At 37.0% G+C, this 20,014-nt stretch overlaps 1 protein-coding gene across 1 annotated transcript in view; it reads right to left on the minus strand.

Annotated features, from left to right (window-relative positions):
* Positions 1 to 1,127: 1,127 nt before the first annotated feature.
* GLCCI1 (glucocorticoid induced 1) overlaps positions 1,128 to 20,014 on the minus strand; it is a 164,257-nt gene continuing 145,370 nt past the window's right edge. Inside the window, exons 7-9 of the mRNA XM_007944091.1 lie at positions 18,277 to 18,487; positions 2,633 to 2,753; positions 1,128 to 1,473 (exon numbers count right to left, since the gene is read on the minus strand). Coding sequence (XP_007942282.1) covers positions 1,128 to 1,473; positions 2,633 to 2,753; positions 18,277 to 18,487 — 678 coding nt within the window. The remainder of the gene's footprint in view (positions 1,474 to 2,632; positions 2,754 to 18,276; positions 18,488 to 20,014) is intronic.

A 20,014-nucleotide genomic window follows, 5' to 3' on the forward strand; every position in this document is an offset into this window, starting at 1 on the left:
AGAATTTCCAAAAGGGAAACTAAACATTAACATGCCTTCAGATAAAATAGTAGCATTTCATGACCTTAATGGCCAGCATGAACAAAAAATCTTGATCATCCCCTGTGAAGCTTTAAAGTTTTGAAATTAAACCTAGACATCCTTGTCTTTAAATTTCATCATGCACAATGTGGAATGTTATGTACAGCCTAGTACTGAACACTTGAATTGCAACATGGTAACAGTCATTAGCTGAGCAACATCTGAATTAAAAAGAAAAAAGCCATGTTTACATGGTACATATGTTGAAACAGTGAATGCAACAGGTGTTTTACTTGTAACCATATGACAACAGTGATGTCAGACACCACAGATTTGCTGGTTCTCCTCATGTTCACCCATGTCCAGGATTATTGTTCTCCTAGGGTTGAATGCACTTTTTATTCCAAGAATGTGGAATGTAATGAGGAAAGGGAAATGCATAAAATAAGGAAAGGCAAAAGAGTGATGTTCCCTCTTTAGCTTTTTAGCTGTGAAATATTTAATATCCCAATATAATATACATTCCAAGTTACCTGAGTTTAGACTTCAACTGAAGTACCTGAAGCTAGGCCATAGGGTGGGCACTGTGCAACTGTTGTGGCCATATATATATGTGTATATATATATATATATCTTTTTTTTTTTTTGCATTGTATGTATTACAGAAGTTAGAAACAAACACCTGGATCAATTGTAAACATAATCCTGAAGTACAGTATTTTCCATAGGACAAAACACAGCAAGACATTTTTTGTTGACATTCTATTTAGACAGGCAACTTTTTGATATAGAGCTTATTTATACTGAAGAATTTGGAACAAAACACAGGACACAGTACTAATCTGTCAAACATACTATGAAATGCATAGTCTCCACTTAAAATGCTGGATGACACAAACATTTTGCAAGCATTACTGCTTTCCACAAAAACTGCTAATAGGAGTTCCGTCCCTGCCAAGATCAATGTTAAGAGATACTCTGTGATGCTTGTAAGTATTCTGTTGGTGGTGGTGGTGGTACGAAAGTTTTGTTACTCCATGCAGATAGATGTATGAGATCTAGCTCCAATCCATGGAACACAGGGTAGAGGCCGGCTCCCCCTTGCTTTAGATGATCACATAGTTGTGAGCAGAGATGTGCTCCTCACTCTGTAGTTCCTGCAGAAGTTGCTGCTGCTGAGATGACTGTTGGACCGAGATCTCTGTGGAGCCCATTGTGCTGGTGTCATCAGAAAGAGATGCAAAGGAAACCCGGGATGAGAGCTGCTCAACGGTCAGAGTGGTCAGAGCTGAGCTCTGGCCAGAGTTAGGTGTGTTCTTGAGCATCAAGTCAGAGGCAGGTAAGAGAGGGCCTAGAAGTTTCACAGGACAGAAAGCTGATCCCGTTGGGATGAAATTAACCTTGTTTTTGTCAGGACATGAAAAGAGAGGGGCTGAGATAGGCTGACGAGACCTAAAACCGTAAAACAAAATTAGGTTTACAATTACTAAGAAGTACTCTCTGAATTAATTAGGATTCTCTACAACAGCTAGAATGTGAATGGCAGGGAATGGGTTAAGTGCACACAGAGGAATAAACATCTTCCATAGCACAAGTCAGCGGGCAGACTAGCTGCATACACAGCACTGAAGTGATATCTGAGACAAAAGGATTTTCAAAAGGACTGGGCACAGGATAAATTTTTACAGAGTGTATTAGCTGACTTTTAATCATGTAGGAACATGCAAAATATTATAGCTGAAGATTAGGCAATTTAGAATTACTTTTCTGTTAAGAAAAAGTATACTGGGGAGTAAATTACCCCACCTTATAATTTGGTTATAAGTATTGCCCCTCTTTCTGCATCTCAATACCTACTTCTATTCACACAGATGGAAAATTTTTTTTCTCTATTCTCTCCAAGAGCCAGTGAGCCCAACAGAGCAGAGTCTACAAGCCCTTTCTTTCTTCCTATTATTGTAGTCAAGCCATCAGAGAGAGCCTGCACTCTCTTGTCCCCTATTAGGTCTCCAGAGTACAGCGGCCTCCACTAGGTACCTGCCCTAGGACAAAGGAAGGGTGGTGAGTCCAACAGCAGTCTTTTCTCAGCTATTCTGCCAAGTGTTTACAGCATCAATCTCTTTTTACTTATTATTTTATTTATACATATTCAATGCCAAAAAGAAAAAAATATCTGTGAACAAAAAGTCTGAATTCCATGAAGAATACACATGCTCTTAGATGTGTCTATAAGGAAAGGAGACCAATTTCCCTCTGGCTTGTGGAGTTACTATTAGGTTAGGCATACATGGATAGTAATTTTGCTTCTTTTTTTTAGCCATCTAAATTTTTACAGCTCTTGAAGGGAAAATTCTTTATGGTTAAAAATAGATCTTTTAGGTAGTAAGGATGAATTTCCAAGTTTCTTTGTATTGGTTTACACATTTCCAGCATTCAGATTCCAATTTTCCTTCAATAAGGTCTCTTTTGCCTATTCAATTCTCTTTGAATAATTTGCTTTCGAAACACATTATCAGCTGGATGGAGTAGTTGATTCATCTGTAATCAACCGGTCTCAGTAAAAAGCTTTACAGCTTTGCAGTTTCCAGCTGATAGAAAAGACATTACTTACGCCATTTCCTCAAAGACCTTCACTCGCTCACATCCCTCTGGGGGCTCCCGTTTGAACATGTAGCTGTTGTTTGGTTTGGGAGATGAAGCATACTTGGGTAACGGAGAGCTACTCCCACTGTCTGCAAATTTAAAGCAGTTACATTAACTAGTGACTCAAAGTTCTTTTAAATTAAGTGTGATTTCCAAACAAGAAGCTTTTTGCACAATTTATCCACTACTGCCCCTTTGCTTTCACCACAGAGCTTCCTTTATTACAAGGCTATTTCTAACACCCATGTATAGAACTTTTCTTTTTGGAAAAAAAAAGCTTCAATGTGTGAGTAATCTACCATACCACATAACATAATAGAAAGATATTTTGGTCCAAAAACTGCATTTTGAATAAAGCAGAGCTGTAATTCTGAAAACAAACACGTTATTTGTTATGTATTCCAAAAATGTAAATGAATAGAGTAATATGTATAACTCATGTACAAGAATTACAAGAGATTATAGTCATACAAGGTTCTTTATGTTTTCTCACTGTCTAACCGAAGTTAAGTGAAAATTTTTGTATGTGGACTAATCATTACAAAAGTTTTTAATCGAAGTGTTGCTTTTGTTAAATACCACAAATACAACTGCAGGGAAAAAGGAGGCTTATAATACATACAGTTTATCTCCCCACCACAAAAGTAATTTGCTCAGAATTCTGCCTTTAAAATATCTGTGTTATAGAGAGTCTGAATATTCAGCAGTTTGTATTTCTGCAATAAAAGGACATGAGAAATCCAAAAGCATCTCTACTGAGTATGTTTTTCTCATATTTTTGGCCAAAAAGAAAATGATCTATTCATGAAAATCCATAAAATCTATATTCAATGGCTCCCTTTTCTACCTGGCAAAAGATTTTAGAAATTCAAATCCACCAAAATGTGTCATTATCTTTGTATGATGCCAACTGTAAAATCAGTAACTTACTTGTATAAATACAATAGTCCTATTTAAACACAATCTGAATTAATGCAAACCAATCCCCATTGCTAAAATATTAAGCATATGATGTACTGACGTGCATTATTTTTACATATTTTGAAAGATGACATAAGTACTATGTTTGTTGCAATTTTGGTAAGTTACTTTAGGGTACAAAACAGTGTCTAATGTTCAGAAACTGAGTAACAGGAATATTTCTGTCACTGTTAATGAAGTATAACGCATGCTTAGAAAGGCAGTGTTAACCCTTCACACACACTAATAGTGTATCTTATGATTCAAAGCATATTTACATTAATCTTCAGAATGCAGATATGTGTTTATATTAGAATATGACTATATTCTGGCCAGGAAATCATTATTTGCAAAATAACAAGTCCACACTATTGGTAAATTTAGAAATGATAGTTTCTCCATCACCAATGTCACTCATGTCCCTACAGATGATGCACCCAAGAGTCTCTTGGAAGGAATAGTCTTAGAATTAAGCTGGATTTTTCACGTAACATTCAGATTTGAGGATTTTCTTCCTATGTTCAACATTTACTCCATATGTTGCTTACGTAAATGGAAGAGAAGAGAGGGAATATGATTTTCCTTCTCAGGCTGATGTAAAACATCATTAGCCTGACTACAGTTCTGAGCTTGCTTCTCTCTTTTTAGCTAGGCAAGATCATAAAGACTGGTCCACATTCAAAGACTAGTGAGAATAAAGACTTGAAGTAGGTGTAAAACCAAAGGATGGTCCCACCTTACTTTACTACCCAACTACCACCAAATAATACCAAGGATAAACATGAAACCGAGAACACCAATAAGTAAACATGACATGTGATGCCTTCTTGGAGATTACTACTGGTGGTAATACAGACCACATGACGGGCAGAATCAGCCTAGAACCATGGGCTGAGAGTCTCTAACAAGTCTTCTACGCCGTTACTCACTGTCCTTGAGTTGATTCTGACTCATAGCAACCCCCACTGGGTTTCCGAGGCAGTAAATCTTTACGGAAGTAGATTGCCCCATCTTCCTTCTGTGGAGCGGCTGGTGTGTTTGAACTGCCAAGCTTCTGGTTAGCAGTCAAACGCCTTAGGTACTGTGCCACCAGAGTTCCTTTTTATGCCATTATCAGTGGTGTAACCATGCCAGTAGCCAACAATCCACCTTACTATCACACATGAAAAGTCCTCTTGGCCCCAGATACAGTCAGTCATCTATGTTCTAATCCACACTATACCATCAGGCCTACCATGCTATTTCTCTCACAACTTTGTTAAGGGTTTCAAGAGCCTTTTCAGAGTTGGAAGCTAGATATGAGTTGGATAATATGTAAAGCTATTTCTCCTCCCACTAACAATCAAAAATGAGTTAAATATTTTTTTTCTTCTTAGAGTATTTCTAATTTCAGAAGCTGTAAATTTATTTTTACAAAGTTTTACCCACTTGAACTTCTTTTTCTGCTGGTTTTTTTTTTTTGGGGGGGGGGAAGAAAAGGAGAGAGACAGGATAATGTTAAATAAATATATTGTTATTCTAGAAAAACCATATTCAGTGCTACTGTATCTTCTTTGCCTTTTCAATAATAAAAGTTACTCAGTTATTTATATCTCTATATCTATCTATAGCTATCTATCTATACCTATCTAACAGTCTGGAAAGAAAAATTATTTTGAGACTATAAACAACAATATGGTAAATCTGAAGTTTTTCCCCTCAGGTGTACATGCAAGCTGATACAGTGCAAAGAGGAACAAGGAATAGAGAACAAGAAATAGAGACACCTAGTCTGTGGTTTGGGAGCTCTGGTAGCATAGTGCCTAAGGAACTTGACTGCTAACCAGAAGGCTGGAGGTTCAAACCCACCAGCCACTCCTCAGAAGGAAGGTTGGGCAATCTACTTCCGTAGTGATACTGGCTCGGAAACCCAAGGAGGGGTCGCTATGAGTCGGTCTGACTCAAGGGCAAATAATAACAGTCTATGGTTTTAGCTCTGTCACTGGTGGTATAACTGTACAGCCTTGAATACAACCTGGTTATTGTTGTTGTTATGTGCCGTCCAGTCGGCCCCGACTCATAGCGACCCCTCCTTGGGTTTCCAAGGCGGTATCACTACGCAAGTAGATTGCCGAATCTTCCTTCCGAGGAGTGGCTGGTGGGTTTGAACCACCAGCCTTCTGGTTAGCAGTCAAGCACTTTTAGGCTTCTATATAATTAATTGGAGGAACTGTCACTCCTTCTAACTCAAATTCTATGATTTTTTAAATGGTTGTAAAACAAAAGAAAGAATACTGTCCTCAAACTTTTTTTTTTCTCTACAAATGGCATACTTTAAAAATAGCCCATATGACCATAACATATCCTACCTATTCGAGACTTATGGATACCTAAAAATTCACTTACTCAGTTAGAAATCTATGTTGAATTCAACAAACCACATTTCGAGAACATTATCAATGTGAGGTAAGAATACCTGCTCAGGAAAGTAAGATGGAAAGTATCATGGTAATTTTAATTCAATCCCTTTTTTTCACATTCAGGCTAAGGTTTCTCATTATGTTATCCCATGGAGGAGTAATGTAGGATAATAACTAGAAAGACAGTTGCAATTAACTTCAGTGTTACTGTATGTTCTTACAACATTTTAACTGGAAAAAAAACTAAATCTGTGGCTGTTGAGCTGATTTTCACCCTAGTGACCCTGTGGGAAAGAGCAGAACTGCCCCATAGGGTTTCCAAGACTGTAAATCTTTATAGAAGCAGACTGCCTCATCTGTTTCCCACAGAATGGCTTGTGGGTTTGAACTGACGATCTTTTGGTTAGCACACAAACACTTAACTGCTGTGCTACCAGGGTTCCTTCATAACATCTTAGCCAATGTCAATTAATAAAATTAAATGCAATGAATATGAGTATTTACATATCTTTCTGTATTCACGATGTTGTTTTGTGCCATCCAGTTGGAACAGTTCTGTCTGTAAGAGAATTACCCAACTCTGAAAATCAAGAGTATAGAAACATATTATTAGCTGTATTATTTTTATAGATAATACCTATGTGTCCATACCATATTTACCCCATTAAAGTACAAGTTATCTTTCTAAACACATGATAATGAGTTAAACGTAGAAAAAAAATTTGAAAAGTTATTATTAAGATTTGGAATTTGATATAGAAACAATATTGCTTAATGTAAAATGTCAGGCACTTTTATAGCCTGAGAGTTTTCTGAATTTCTCCTTTTAAATGGTTGCCATTATTTCTGTTATTTCAAGTGTTGTCACCAGTAGTTCTAACTTAAGAAAAATCGTATCATTTTTTAAATTCATTTAATAGGTATGCAAAATCTGTGCTATAGTTCTTTCTAAACTATGTCTCTAGATGTATTTTATGTCATACTATCAGATTACTTAGCCAAATAAAGTAAAATTACTGTTAAAGTACATAATATAATTACAGAGGAGTGGTTCTTACCTATGCCTTCATCAGATGTTTCCAAAGTACCAATGACCAGAGCATCCCTAAGAGACCCTGATTTAATTAGTCTGGGGAGGAACAAAGGCATTGTTCCCTTTTCTTTTTTTCTCTCTTTCTTTCTTTTAAGCTCACAAGTACTTCTGAAGTACAGCCAAATTTGAGAATCAATTATGCAGAGATTAAGAACACTGGTTTGGAGTCAGACCACCTGAGTTCTATCCAGGCCTAGATGGATGACTGAGGGCAAGTCTGACCACTCTGACTTTTAATCTATGAAATGGGAATAACTACTGATATGATAAGGAGCTCTGGTAGTGCAATACCTCCTAAAGAAATGTGTGCAAAAGGATTAGGATAGTACCTGACACATAATAAGCTTTTAATAAACATTAATAATAGACAGAAAACACCTCATTCCTAATTTGCAAATGTTAAAAGGCGAACTTTCAGAAATTAAGTGGTTGTTCCATTCTCTCTTGGCAAAAGAGAATAATAGAGCGTAAGTCTCCTTTCTTTTTCTTTTAACAGATCTGCACACCCTAACTCTATTCAGGTACACAGAGATAAGGTTTTGTTTCTGGCTGAGCAGCAGAGTAATACTTAGAGGACAAGATTCTCTAGGTTTGAGATTGGTTAGCAGGAGCTCTGCCAGCTCATGGTGGCATCTGTTAGTATATAGAGATTTCTCAGCCCTGAAATTAAAATTGATGCCTACAGCATACAGATTCTATAGACCATTGTTCAAAGAAAACATTTTTATAGCATGTACAGCATCATCAATAGGATACAATTATTTAGTTCTCCCAGCTAGAATAACTGAGAAAACGAGAATAGTGTTCAATGAACACTACACTCAGTGACTTACTAAAAGTTAGCCAAGATAATTAGATTAGAAATATGAATGACTAAATAGGACTGAAACAGAATTACTACTATAGTATTAAAATTACTTCTTTTGCTGTAGGAAATGAAATGATCAGATGTAGTTTAGTTTGAAGGGCTAATGAAACTGGAAACAACACAAAATTATACAGTATTTCTTGGCGACAATGCTTTGGAAGCAAGAAGCATTACTAATTGTACTGAAAAACCCGTTTTTAGTGAACTCCAAGACCTAATGGTGAACAAGTAACCAAAACATTAGGCTGTCTATAAGGTTTCTAAGATTTCCTATTCTTAGTATCTAAGGTTTCTCTAAAACTTAAAAGTTAATCCTTCACAGAATTTTAATAAATCCACACCACAGCTTTAGCAAGATCTCCTTTATAAAAATTAGCATTCAATAAACAGTAAGGAGGAAAAATAACATCACAACCTTTCAGTACTTAAAGAGTACTGAACTTCACTTCAAATCAGATTGTCTTTTGAATAACTGATCCTCACCTTACATTCTGAATTTTAGGTTTAATAATCAGGTACGTGTCATATGTAGGAGCTATTTTATTTTATAGTTTAATCATTTATTATTCTGTAAGAACTGAATTGATATCAATTTACAAATTAAAGATAATACAGTTGCTCCCTTGTTTTTGTGTATTCACAGTAAGTATAATGCTTCTTTCACAAACATAAACATGATAGTCAGAACAACACTGCTTGTTATTGTCTCCAAATCCGACATACAATCACTGATAGGGCAATTACTCATTGTGATTCTGATGTGACAGTTAAAAAGGAAAGCAAATCACTTTATTAAAGAAAGTCCTGAAAACAATTTATAAACTAAAATCATGCCTTTTGTAAAACTACATTGAAAACTAATTGGAGATTTCACAGAATATTTTATACCTTGGAAAGTAGTATTTTTAAGGATCTCAGGAAAAACAATGAGATGCAATCTTAGTTTTTAAATTCTCAAGCTTTGGATATGACAAAAAATTAACAGTGACATTAGTTTTCAAGGAACTGAGACACATTATTTATAGTTGCTTCCCCGCCCCAGGGGAAAGCAATGAAATCTTGCACGTCAAGTAAGAGTATTATAACTTTAAATGCTCACTCAAAACAGTATTTACTGAGCACTTATTGCTGTTGTTGTGTTCCACTGAGCTGATTGCAACTCACAGGGACCCTGTAGGACAGAACTGCCCCAGCAGGTTTCCTAGGCTATAATCTTTACAGGAGTAGACTGCTGGGTCTTTCTCCCTCAGAGCCGCTGGTGGGTTTGAGCTGATACCTTTTCAGTTATCAGCTAAGCGCTTAACCACTGCACCACCAGGACTCCTTACTGAGCACTTACTATGTAGAAAACAGAAGGCAAAATAAAGTGCTATAAATACTGTCTTAGCACATTAGGTAAAACTCAGTAATTTGTTAAAAAATTTTAGTATAATAGCTTTAGGCACTGTTAGGCAGCAATCAGTATGTAACCTTAAACCTATCGTTATATTCACCTTAAAGCCTGTTCTTCCTCTGATAGCCATTTCTTTATAGTAACGATATAGTAACGAACAGCTAGGACTCTGCTGTTATCCTCATCTCCTCCTCCCTCACCTTGTACATCTAATCAGCCACCAAATGTTACCAACTCTTCCACAGCCCATTTCCTCTAGCTTCTCTGCCCTTGCTACTCCCTCCTCATCTCTGCCCTATACCTGTGGTCTCCCAGGGGAGGGGCACGAAACAGTCTGCTGACATGCAGGAATTAGAATATCTATACAATATTTACTTTTTTATCTTTAAAAGAAAGAAAATAAGATTTATTACTACATAGTTCAGTTTGTGAACTGAACTACTATACATGTTGCTGTTGTTGTTGTTATGTACCGTTGAGTCGGACCTGATTCACAGAGACCCCTCCTTGGGTGTCTGAGGCTGTATCACTACGGAAGTAGATTGCCCAACCTTCCTTCCAGGAGTGGCTGGTGGGTTTGAACCGCAAGCCTTCTGATTAGCAGTCAAGTGCCTTAGGCACTATGCTATCAGAGCTCCCTACTATACATGTATAAATTAGAAATATATGAAATTCTATTAGGAATACAGATTCAAAATTTCTGACAAGAACGTGTAATAAATAAAGGTTGGAGACCACAGGCCTAGACTATCAAAATAGCATGTTACCTTGTCCTCCTGTCTCTGTAAGTCGACAGTACCACCTGGGTACGGTCCTTAAATATAAAACTGGTCATGCCCTTTAAATGACAAAAGATCTTTGCTTGGCTCTTCAATTCTCTGAGCAAGGCTGATAAGGTCCCTTATGAAATACTGGCCTTTTTACCTTTGTACCTTCAATGCCTTCTACTACTTGCCATTCATCCATTTATTTCAGACACACAATTATTTACTGTTGTCTACACACCAGGCCTTTCACAGATGAATGCATGTATATAGGCTATTCCTCCTGCACAGGTGGCAAGATACAGTATGATGTTCTACAGAAGATCTTTGTTGGACTACACAGAATTTAAGAAAGTTACTTTATTTTTCTAAGCCTCAGCTTCCCCATCTGTAAAATTACAACAGTATCATAGGATTGTGGCACAATTACACGAAATAACATATTTAGTACTCATAACAATTCTGTGAGGCAGGTGCCACTATTATCTTTAACATGCAGATGAGGAAACTAAGAAAGGCTGAGTACCTTGTCCAAGTACACATAATTAGTAAGTAGCAGAACAGGGATACAAACCCAGGGCTATCTGAAAGTCAGAGTTCAATACCCTTATGCTCCCACTATGCTCAATAAATTGTGATCTATCTCAACTTTAGTGTCCTCATTAGCAATATAAGGAGGTGAGACTAGATGATCAAGTTCCTTCCACTCTAACATTCATGCTTCTCATTAAAGACTTATAAGGAGCTCTGGTGGGCAGTGCCTAACGCATTTGACTGCTCAGCAGAAGGCTGGCGGTTCAAACCCACCAGCAGTTCCATGGAAGGACGATGGAGCAATCTACTTCTGTAAAGATTTACCGCATCAGAAACCCAGTGTGGGCGCTGAGTCAGAATTGACTCAAAGGCAGTGAGTAATGGCATAGAAGACTTGTTGGAGATTATCAGGTTCTAGACTGATTCTGCCCATTGTGTGGGCTGTATTATCACCAGTAGTAATCTCCAGGAAGGCATCACATGTTATGTCTACTTATTGGTATTCTTGGTCTCATGTTTATCCTTGGCATCATTTGGTGGTAGCTGGATAGTAAAGTAAGGTGGGACCATACTTTTGGTTTTACACCTACTTCAAGTCCTTATTCTCACTAGTCTTTGAATGTGGACCAGTCTTTATGGTCTCACCTAACCCAATGGGGGTTGTGATGAGTCGGAATTGACTCAGTGGCAGTGGTTTGGTTTTGGTATTAAAGGCTTATAGCTCAGCTAACAGCTTCACTGGGTCTGCCTTCTGTTAAGTGTCACAAAGGGATACAGTTTAAGCAGCATCCTCTATGCATAAGCAATTCTCAGAGGAATACAAAGGTAATGGGAAGAAAAATCCAACAGATTTCCTTTTTCACTAGCCTGGTTAACCCTCTATTATTTTCTCTCCAGTCATGATCCAAAGTTTATCCCTGTTACCAATGTGACCAACCAGGAGAAGGGGAAGGTGAGATAGTTTTTAGCAAAGTCATTTCCCTTTTCCTAATTTCATCAGGAAATTTAAACTTCAAGACTTCTTTACCACAAAAGGCTATCACTAAATTAGCATAAGCTTAGTTGGTTGCTTTGTCTTTTTTTTGTGTTGGGGGGGATATCTGGGAGGAAAAGTAAAACTCTTCCTGAATGTTCAAAAGCCTAGCACATACAATTTAACAACCCAAGGAAAAAGACAGTACCTCTGGTAGCATAGTGTCTAAGGCACTTGACTGCTAACCAGAAGGCTGGTGGTTCAAACCCACCAGCCACTTTTCAGAAGGAAGATTGGGCAATCTACTTCCATAGTGATACTGCTTCGGAAATCCAAGGAAGGGTCGCTATGAGTCGGGTCCGACTCACTGGCACATAACAACAACAACAACAAGGAAAAGACATTCCCTTCAATATAGCTGAAAAAAATGTAGCCTTTTAGGACACACCACGAAAGGTCATGAAGAAATACCAAAAATAAATCTCCACTGAGCACTACAATGATTAGGTACTAAGCAAGGAGCGGAGAAAGCAATGAGAAAAAATTATCTGTTCTTGCTGGAGTTTACCTTCTGGTAAATAACAGTAGATAAAATGAAATACATACGTAGGCATGTTCACATTCTGGATTGCTTATATTCTATACTCTGGGCTATAACATCTAGAATTGAGCTGCATACTTATCAAGATGTTTTGAGTTATGAATAACAACTCATCCACAGTGAGCTGTCATGTAACGGCCACTGGTGCAACTGTGAACATTTTCTGCAAGAGGCACCCATGTGCTGGCAGACATGGGGAATATATATAACCTTAGATATGCAAACAAACGCAACGCACTGCCGTGGAGTCAGATCTGACTCATAGCAACCCTTCCTTGGGTTTCTGAGGCATTATCACTACTGAAATAGATTGCCCCATCTTCCTTCCAAGGAGTGGCTGGTGGCTTCTGGTTAGCAGTCAAATGCCTTAGGCAATATGCCACCAGAGCTCCCTACTATCTTGGACAAGAAAAACAGGGATGAAGACCTTAGGTGACAATTCTAGAAAGAATCTGTTTTAACCAACTTCTTTGGTTTCTTTTCACAAAGATGGCAGTTCTAGAAAGGGTCAGGTTTAACTAACCCCTTTGGTGGAACAGTATCTTTATACTCTCTTCATTTTACCACCTAGAGGTTCTTCTAGGATAATAAGCATCTTAGAACCAAATGGGAAGAATCTTTTGATAGAAACAGATCCAGACTCTATAGCAGTGATTTTCAAGGTATGGTGGCTAAAAGAAGCATAGCCATCATATCTGTTTTCATAATATAAACCATTAAAAAAAAGTGCTTCAAAATGCTGGCTGATTAGGCTACCTAGAAGAGAGTGGGCTAAAGCACAGTAAGGGCAAAAGTTAAAAAAAGAAAAAAGAAGAAGAAGAAAAAAAAGATTAAGAAATAAAGCCCTGGAGATAAATGCAAATTGCATTAAAATGTATGTTGAAAGGAACAGGAAGATGCCAGAAACAGTCTATTCTAAAAGTGTGCCTAGGGTCAGCCCTAGACTCTGAAAATACAAGATGAAAATCTTCCCTTTCTTCCCTGGGCTCAAGGGCTGCTCAGTCTTAACACCCCAGCAATATTAATATTTATGAGTTAAACTGAAGTTTGAGTTAAACAGGCTTACACACATCAGATTTGTGAAACTCCATCCATACAACATACATTGTTCCTATGGGAATACATAGCATAAGTTCCAAGTAACCAATTTATGAACCAATTTTTTATGACCACAACTCTTGGTAGCTGGCCTGAGTACAATGGTTCAGTTTACTTCATGATTACAATAATCAATGTTTCCACAACATCCTAAAAAACTGCAGAATTTTATCACAACTGCCTAAGTGAACTATGCCAAAGATCAACAGTAAGTGGTAGACTGAAGTTTAGATTTTGCAGCTTGCCCAATACCAGTTTGTCTATCATTAAGGAATGCTGGAAAAGCTGCTAACAGAACTAATATTTTGACATTATCATCTCTAGTATATAAATGAGTATTTTTTTTTCCTTGTATTTGGGGCATGATAATATGGAAGAATTTAGACTAACTCTTAGGGTGTATTTTGAGGATGTCAAGATGAAAGCACTTGTTCTGGATCCCTGTATTTTCCATACAGACTGCAATATGGGATTGTGGCTCTTACTAGGTTAGTAAGCCTGACAACTTCTCACATGTACAGTAGGCTGCTTTCTGTTTTTAGGTTACTGGAAAAAGCTGGTGGGGGGTAGGGAGGGGAACAACCAACAAAAAACACTAAAAGCAGTCTCTCAATAACCAGACCTTTCTCAACAAAGTGTTTTTGTTCCAGCATTGCAATCAATATGTTGTTGTTGTTGTTGTTATGTGCCATCGAGTAGGCCACGACTCATAGCGACCCCTCCTTGGGTTTCCTAGGCAGTATCACTACGGAAGTAGATTGCCCCATCTTCCTTCCGAGGAGTGGCTGGTGGGTTTGAACCGCCGGCCTTCTGGTTAGCAGTCAAGTGCCTGAGCCACTATGCTACCAGAGCAATCAATATAGCCAAGGAAAAAAAACAACATGCTAATCAACTAAAATGATCCTATAGGTCTCATGATTCTTGAAGAACAGATGTTAGAAATAGGCAGAAATACTGTTAGCAAAGGCGGCAAAAAGATAAGTATGTAACAGATGAGTACCAGAAAAATGATGAGTCACCAGCACATCCCTGTTAGAGCATCTGTGCTCAGCCCTTTCCCTCCTGGGCATGCTGTCTAGGCTTGTAAAGAGGTTTGAACTAGCTACTCTACCACAGAACTAATTTCTTTCCTACAGTAACTGCAGAACATGTATGTATTTCAGATCTCTTCTAGTTGACTCTAAAATTGCAGTATTCATTCTGTCTTCACAGTTATTGATCAAATTTGTTAGAAAGCTATACCTTCCAGTCTTTTTTTTCCCCTTACTGAAAATAATAAAGAAACCAAAGGTTAATTGATGTTCCATTGTGGAAAAATGCAAATTATAAGATGGGATTAGTACCTTAAAAAAAAGATTTTGGACTTCATAGTAAAGGAGCTCTGGTAGTGCAGCGGTTAAAGCATTCAGCTGCAAACCAAAAGGTGAGTGGTACGAACCTACCAGCTGCTCTGCGGGACACAGACGAAACAGCTTCCACAAAGGTTTACAGCCTTGGAAACCCTATGTGGTGGTTCCACTCTGTTCTACAGGATCACTATGAGTCAGAATTGATTCAATGACAGTGGGGTTTATAGAGAAGTAATGAATCAGAGACTGTTCTATAGTTTGCATGACATAGCATAAATAAATTTCAGAAATTATAAAACTGATAAACCTCACCTTTGTTCCTTTAGTATTTGAACATACTTGCCTAACAGTATCTTATCTGTTTACATGCCTAGTATTCCCTATTAGACCATAAATTCGTTAAGGGCAGATATGTCTTATCTATTTCTCCACTCTCTAGTGGAGAATACCTGGTATAGCATCTTTCATAGAGTAGATGCTCAACAAATGTTTCTTGAATGAACTAGGAATATAAACTCTGTTGAAATACATAAACATCCATTCCTGATCCTAAAATATAAATGTTTGTTTACAAATATAACAATTATACATATACACATATATAAAATGATAGATTTATTTTAATTTTCTTTTCACAAAGATAGCAATTGATTTTATATGTCTGAAAACAAGAAACTTCACACTGTAACAGAAAGCCACTCATATCTTCATGCAACAGTAACATCAACTTAATTTCAATCACAAAATAACGACCTTAAGTTATCTATGGTACATATATTAAGAAACTGGTATCATGAAGCTTTAATTCCCTAACTGAGCTAAATGGCAATCTTGTAAAACACAGAGCAATGTTGTAAGTGATTCTGAGATCTATCTCCATGATTTCTGAAGATTTTTTTTTTTTAAATCATACCTATTACCATTATTGAGTGTTTATGCACTAAAGGCTGTGATAAGCACTGCTACATTATCTCATTTAATTCCAATAATGATATCAGTGGTAGTGTTATCACACTATTTTACTGAAAAATACTTTTTAACTGTAAGGAAAAAAACACTATTGGTCTTAGAGATGATCCTGCCCAATGTTCTGCTTTTACATATTTGTAATAAACAAAATCCCAAGAGAAAGAAAAGACAAGACATTTGTGTTAGGCAGGCAGCTGTCTGATAAAGAAAAATAAAAAGGCATAGCAGAAAATTTACATACAAAGGCACAGTCTTAGGGAAAGGTCTAATCTGTCCAAGAAAAAGTCAGAATTCAGGTTATTAGATAATTGGCAGAAATTAGGCCAGAGTCTGAGGTTTTGGCTAAGTTGCGGAAGAAAAGTAAATAATTTGTAGTTTTTCCTGGAGGCTCTGGATAGCTAACAGGTGATAATGGTGATGATAATGATAGCAGCTGCTACCATTTATTGATTCTCTAAGAGTGAATATAGTCTTTATAACAAAAAATTTAAAGTCCATTCCTTTGTGGTCTCAAAAGCTGGTGTTGCTCTTAACTTCTCTGTTACAATGTCTCCTGCAAACAACCTTAGCAAGGAGTAACATGAATATACTTTCTCATAATAAAATAGATAGCAAACCTTTAGCAAAAAGAGATACTAAAGAATACATATGAGTTTAAACTTATGACCTGTCTGAGGACCTCTACCTAGTGACAGAAACCACTAATTCAGCTACCTCTCAGATCTGTTCACTAGGAACCTGTGCAGATATCTCACAATCAGCCAAGCAAAATGAAACTCATCGATCCCAGTATATCCCCTTTTTGGCTCAGCATCTCTAATATTATTCTTTCTGTTAAGCTTAAAAGGAGAAACTAAAAATCCAGAATAAATGATGGCCTAACCTAACTACATTTTTTATTTTTCATTTGAATCAAACTGCAAATGCTCATAAGTAGCAAAAGTGGCCAACCTGAACCGTACTTATTCTTTCTACTGGTATAACAAAATGTATGCGTTTTGGAATCAATCACAGACTTGTTTTGCCACTTCTGTTTAGCCTAAAACAAGCTGTTACTATTACTTAACATTTCCACTTACCTTAAAAACAAACAAGCCAAAGACTCTTACTAGAAAGTGTTTTCTTATTTGTGCTATTGTGAAACATCCACAGTAAAATCACTATGGATGTGAGGAAGTGATTAAAGGTGTTTGCTTCTGTAGGGTGGTTCAGTGAAATCAAAGTTCTCAAGTTTGACGTTCTCAGAAATGGGACTTACCACTTGAGGCAAAGAGATGCCCTAAGGTGCTGCTTTTAATATATCCCTAATGGAGGAAGGAGGTCCACACGCCTTCACTAATGAAAGGGTGACAAGAAGGAGGAGGACCTGCTGAGGTCTACCCACAGAAATAAAAGCAGAGGACAATGACCCAAGTAGCTTCCATTTTCTATTTAAGAGAGTCAGGCACTAAGGATAGCTGAAAGAAGCCTGACACTGAAGAACACAAACCATACAATTCCATTTATATAAAATCCAAGAATAAGGAAAAACTAAATTATAGTGATGGAAGTCAGAATAGTGGTTATTTGCAGGTGGAGAGGGGAAGGGTAGTGTTTGGGAAGAGGTCCCAGGGAGCTTGCTATGATGTTAAAAATATTGTATCATCTGGATCTAGGTAATAGTTACATGAGTGCATATATATGTGAAAATTCACTGAGCTGAGCATTTAAGATCTGGGCATTTTATATATGGTATTACTTGAGTAAAACAAATTAAAGTGGGGAGCCAAATCAGGACAAGGACCTTAAAAATCCTGTAAGATTTTGTATACTTTAACTTTTCTATGTTTTAAAATTTCTGTTGCCTACCATCTATGACTATGGTGAGAAGCAGTAAATGTGTTAAAAATACGTTTATGTTTCTTTGAAAGTAGCGAGGAAGGTGCACGCTGGATGCTGGACACTATGTTGTTACCCTCTATGGTTAAGTCTGAGGGGGTCAGAAATTCAAAGAACAGAGTGAATGGTGTTAGCCAAGCCTGACACAAAGATAAGAAAACACAAAGACATAGTATGGGTCTGACAGGCAATAAGAAATTGCAGAGGTTCTCCCCTCCTACTGGTTTACTTAATAATTCTCAACAAACCATAATAAAATCCTCATGTCTTACAGGATTCATTACTAAACTTTATCTACTTGGTTAAAAATACACTCAATCTTCTAACAGAGTTTTCTGAAATTATCTACTCCAGAATCATTCTGATTACAAAATCTAACTTTAGATATGTGAAATATAAACTCTACCATGATCATCATTAGCTCTGGACAATACCAAGGAAAGTACCTATGTATTATATGATATGAAGTTGTACACACTCCATTTTATAACTTTTATTAGCTGTTAGAACTATGCGCTGTGTTTCTCTGACACATTTATGGAAGATGTTTGTGAGAGTCACAAAGAAGAGGGTATGTGAGACCAATGAATAAACAAACCTAGATTAACCAATCTTTTACAATCCCACCATTCAACAAAAGGGAAAAAATGATATAATGGTTTAAGACAAAAAATGTATAATGGGCAAGATCTTACAAAAAGCCATCTAAATAAGAGGATGATTTCATTCTCACCTTTATCACGATCATACAGTAAATCTTCTGTTGAGCAAGGGCTGCCATCTTGGGATTCCGGGGGACAAAAGGGGGAAACACAGGGTGAGTGACTGCTGCAGCTACTGCTGCGCTCCTGGACAGAGGGAGTCTGAGTGTCAATGCTGCGAGTACTGCTGCTCCGATAGTGAGCAGGGAGAGGGGCTCTTCGACCATCAGGGATGTCCAAAGGCTGCAAGAGGAACACCATCAAACATGCAAATGACAGTACATACATTCTACTCATATCAAAAGTACACAGCATTTCCTCTCATTTTTGTTTGCTCATTCCTTCCTATTTTAAGTTTTTTAGAACTAAGAACCATGTTTTTTATTTCCTTTTGCAAACTACCTAAAATTTCTAATAAAGAGGTTTATTGTATTAGCACTCAATGGAGGATATTAAAATCACTCAGAACAATTCTACTAATCTGGTATCCAACTTAGTAGAACTACTCACTTTTGCTTAGTTCCGAAACATTATTCTGAGTGGCAAAAATAAGAAATAAAAGGAAACTATAGTCGTGAGACCGTCTTATCTTGAAATTAGAAGGACTTTAGAGTCTTCATGTTACATAAGGAATCTCCTGGCCACATGGCTAATGAAGTGGCAGCAGAGCTCCTGCTGCGGTGGCTTTTCTTCTAATGGACTATTCTGCATTTTCTTCATTTGGATATGAACAAAGAGACCAAATAAAATTCTATACATTAAAATATTTCTCAAATAATTTAAAATCTTTGTTATTGTACAGGTAAGACTGCAATGCTGGGAAAAGAACATTCTCTTAGTTTATGTACAACTCATTGTAACTATTAAATGTGTCTTTTGCTCTTATTCTGAGCTCTGTCACCCAAAGTTCTCAGAAACACTGTCAAAGGAAAATGTAGGAAGATAAAATTAGGAAAGATTTAAAATGTGTAATTTTTTCTATAAGGATCAAACAAGTTAAGGTTAAAACCTTTAACTTCTTAAGCCAAAATTTCATTCATTTATGCAATGCTACTAACTCAAAACAATACCAACTTCACAACCTGACAATTACTAATGTGCTATAAAGAACATATTCAATTATTTCAATTAATTTTGTAAACAAATTTTAAAAAGTAAAACTTTCCAATTTAGAAAAGAAACAAACAAAAAAATATTAATTTACTTGGTCTTACAGAAAATAGTACTTTCATAGAAGTGTCAGTATCATTAGCCAGTAAAACAAAACAAAACAAAAAAACTCACTGCCATAGAGTCGATTCGACTCATAGCAACCCTCCTTGGGTTTCCAAGGTGGTATCTCTACAGAAGTAGATTGCCCAATCTTCCTTCCAATGAGTGGCTGGTGGATTTGAACTGGTTAGCAGTCAAATGCCTTAGGCACTAGCCACCAGAGCTCTCAATTAGTCAAGAATAATGTATCAATTTGTAGCTTAAAAAGAGTTTAAGAATTTGAGTAGTCTTCCACTCATGTTCTATTTGATAAACACAATCTCGATATATTCTCATTTCTTAAACTATAACTTGGTAATGCATACTAATTTCCTTCACCAATTTATATTTTGTCGGGCAGCAGGAGAATTAGAAGAACCAAACAGGTGTGAATAATCTATATATTTCAATGAAATAGAAATGGGATATGTAGCATAGTGCCTAAGGCACTTGACTGCTCACCAGAAGGCTGGCGGTTCAAACCCACCAGCCACTCCTCGGAAGGAAGGTTGGGCAATC

The sequence above is a fragment of the Orycteropus afer genome, unplaced genomic scaffold (genome assembly GCF_000298275.1).
Source record: "Orycteropus afer afer isolate SDZICR_OR568_19922 unplaced genomic scaffold, OryAfe1.0 scaffold00119, whole genome shotgun sequence".
Taxonomy (NCBI): Eukaryota; Metazoa; Chordata; class Mammalia; order Tubulidentata; family Orycteropodidae; genus Orycteropus; species Orycteropus afer.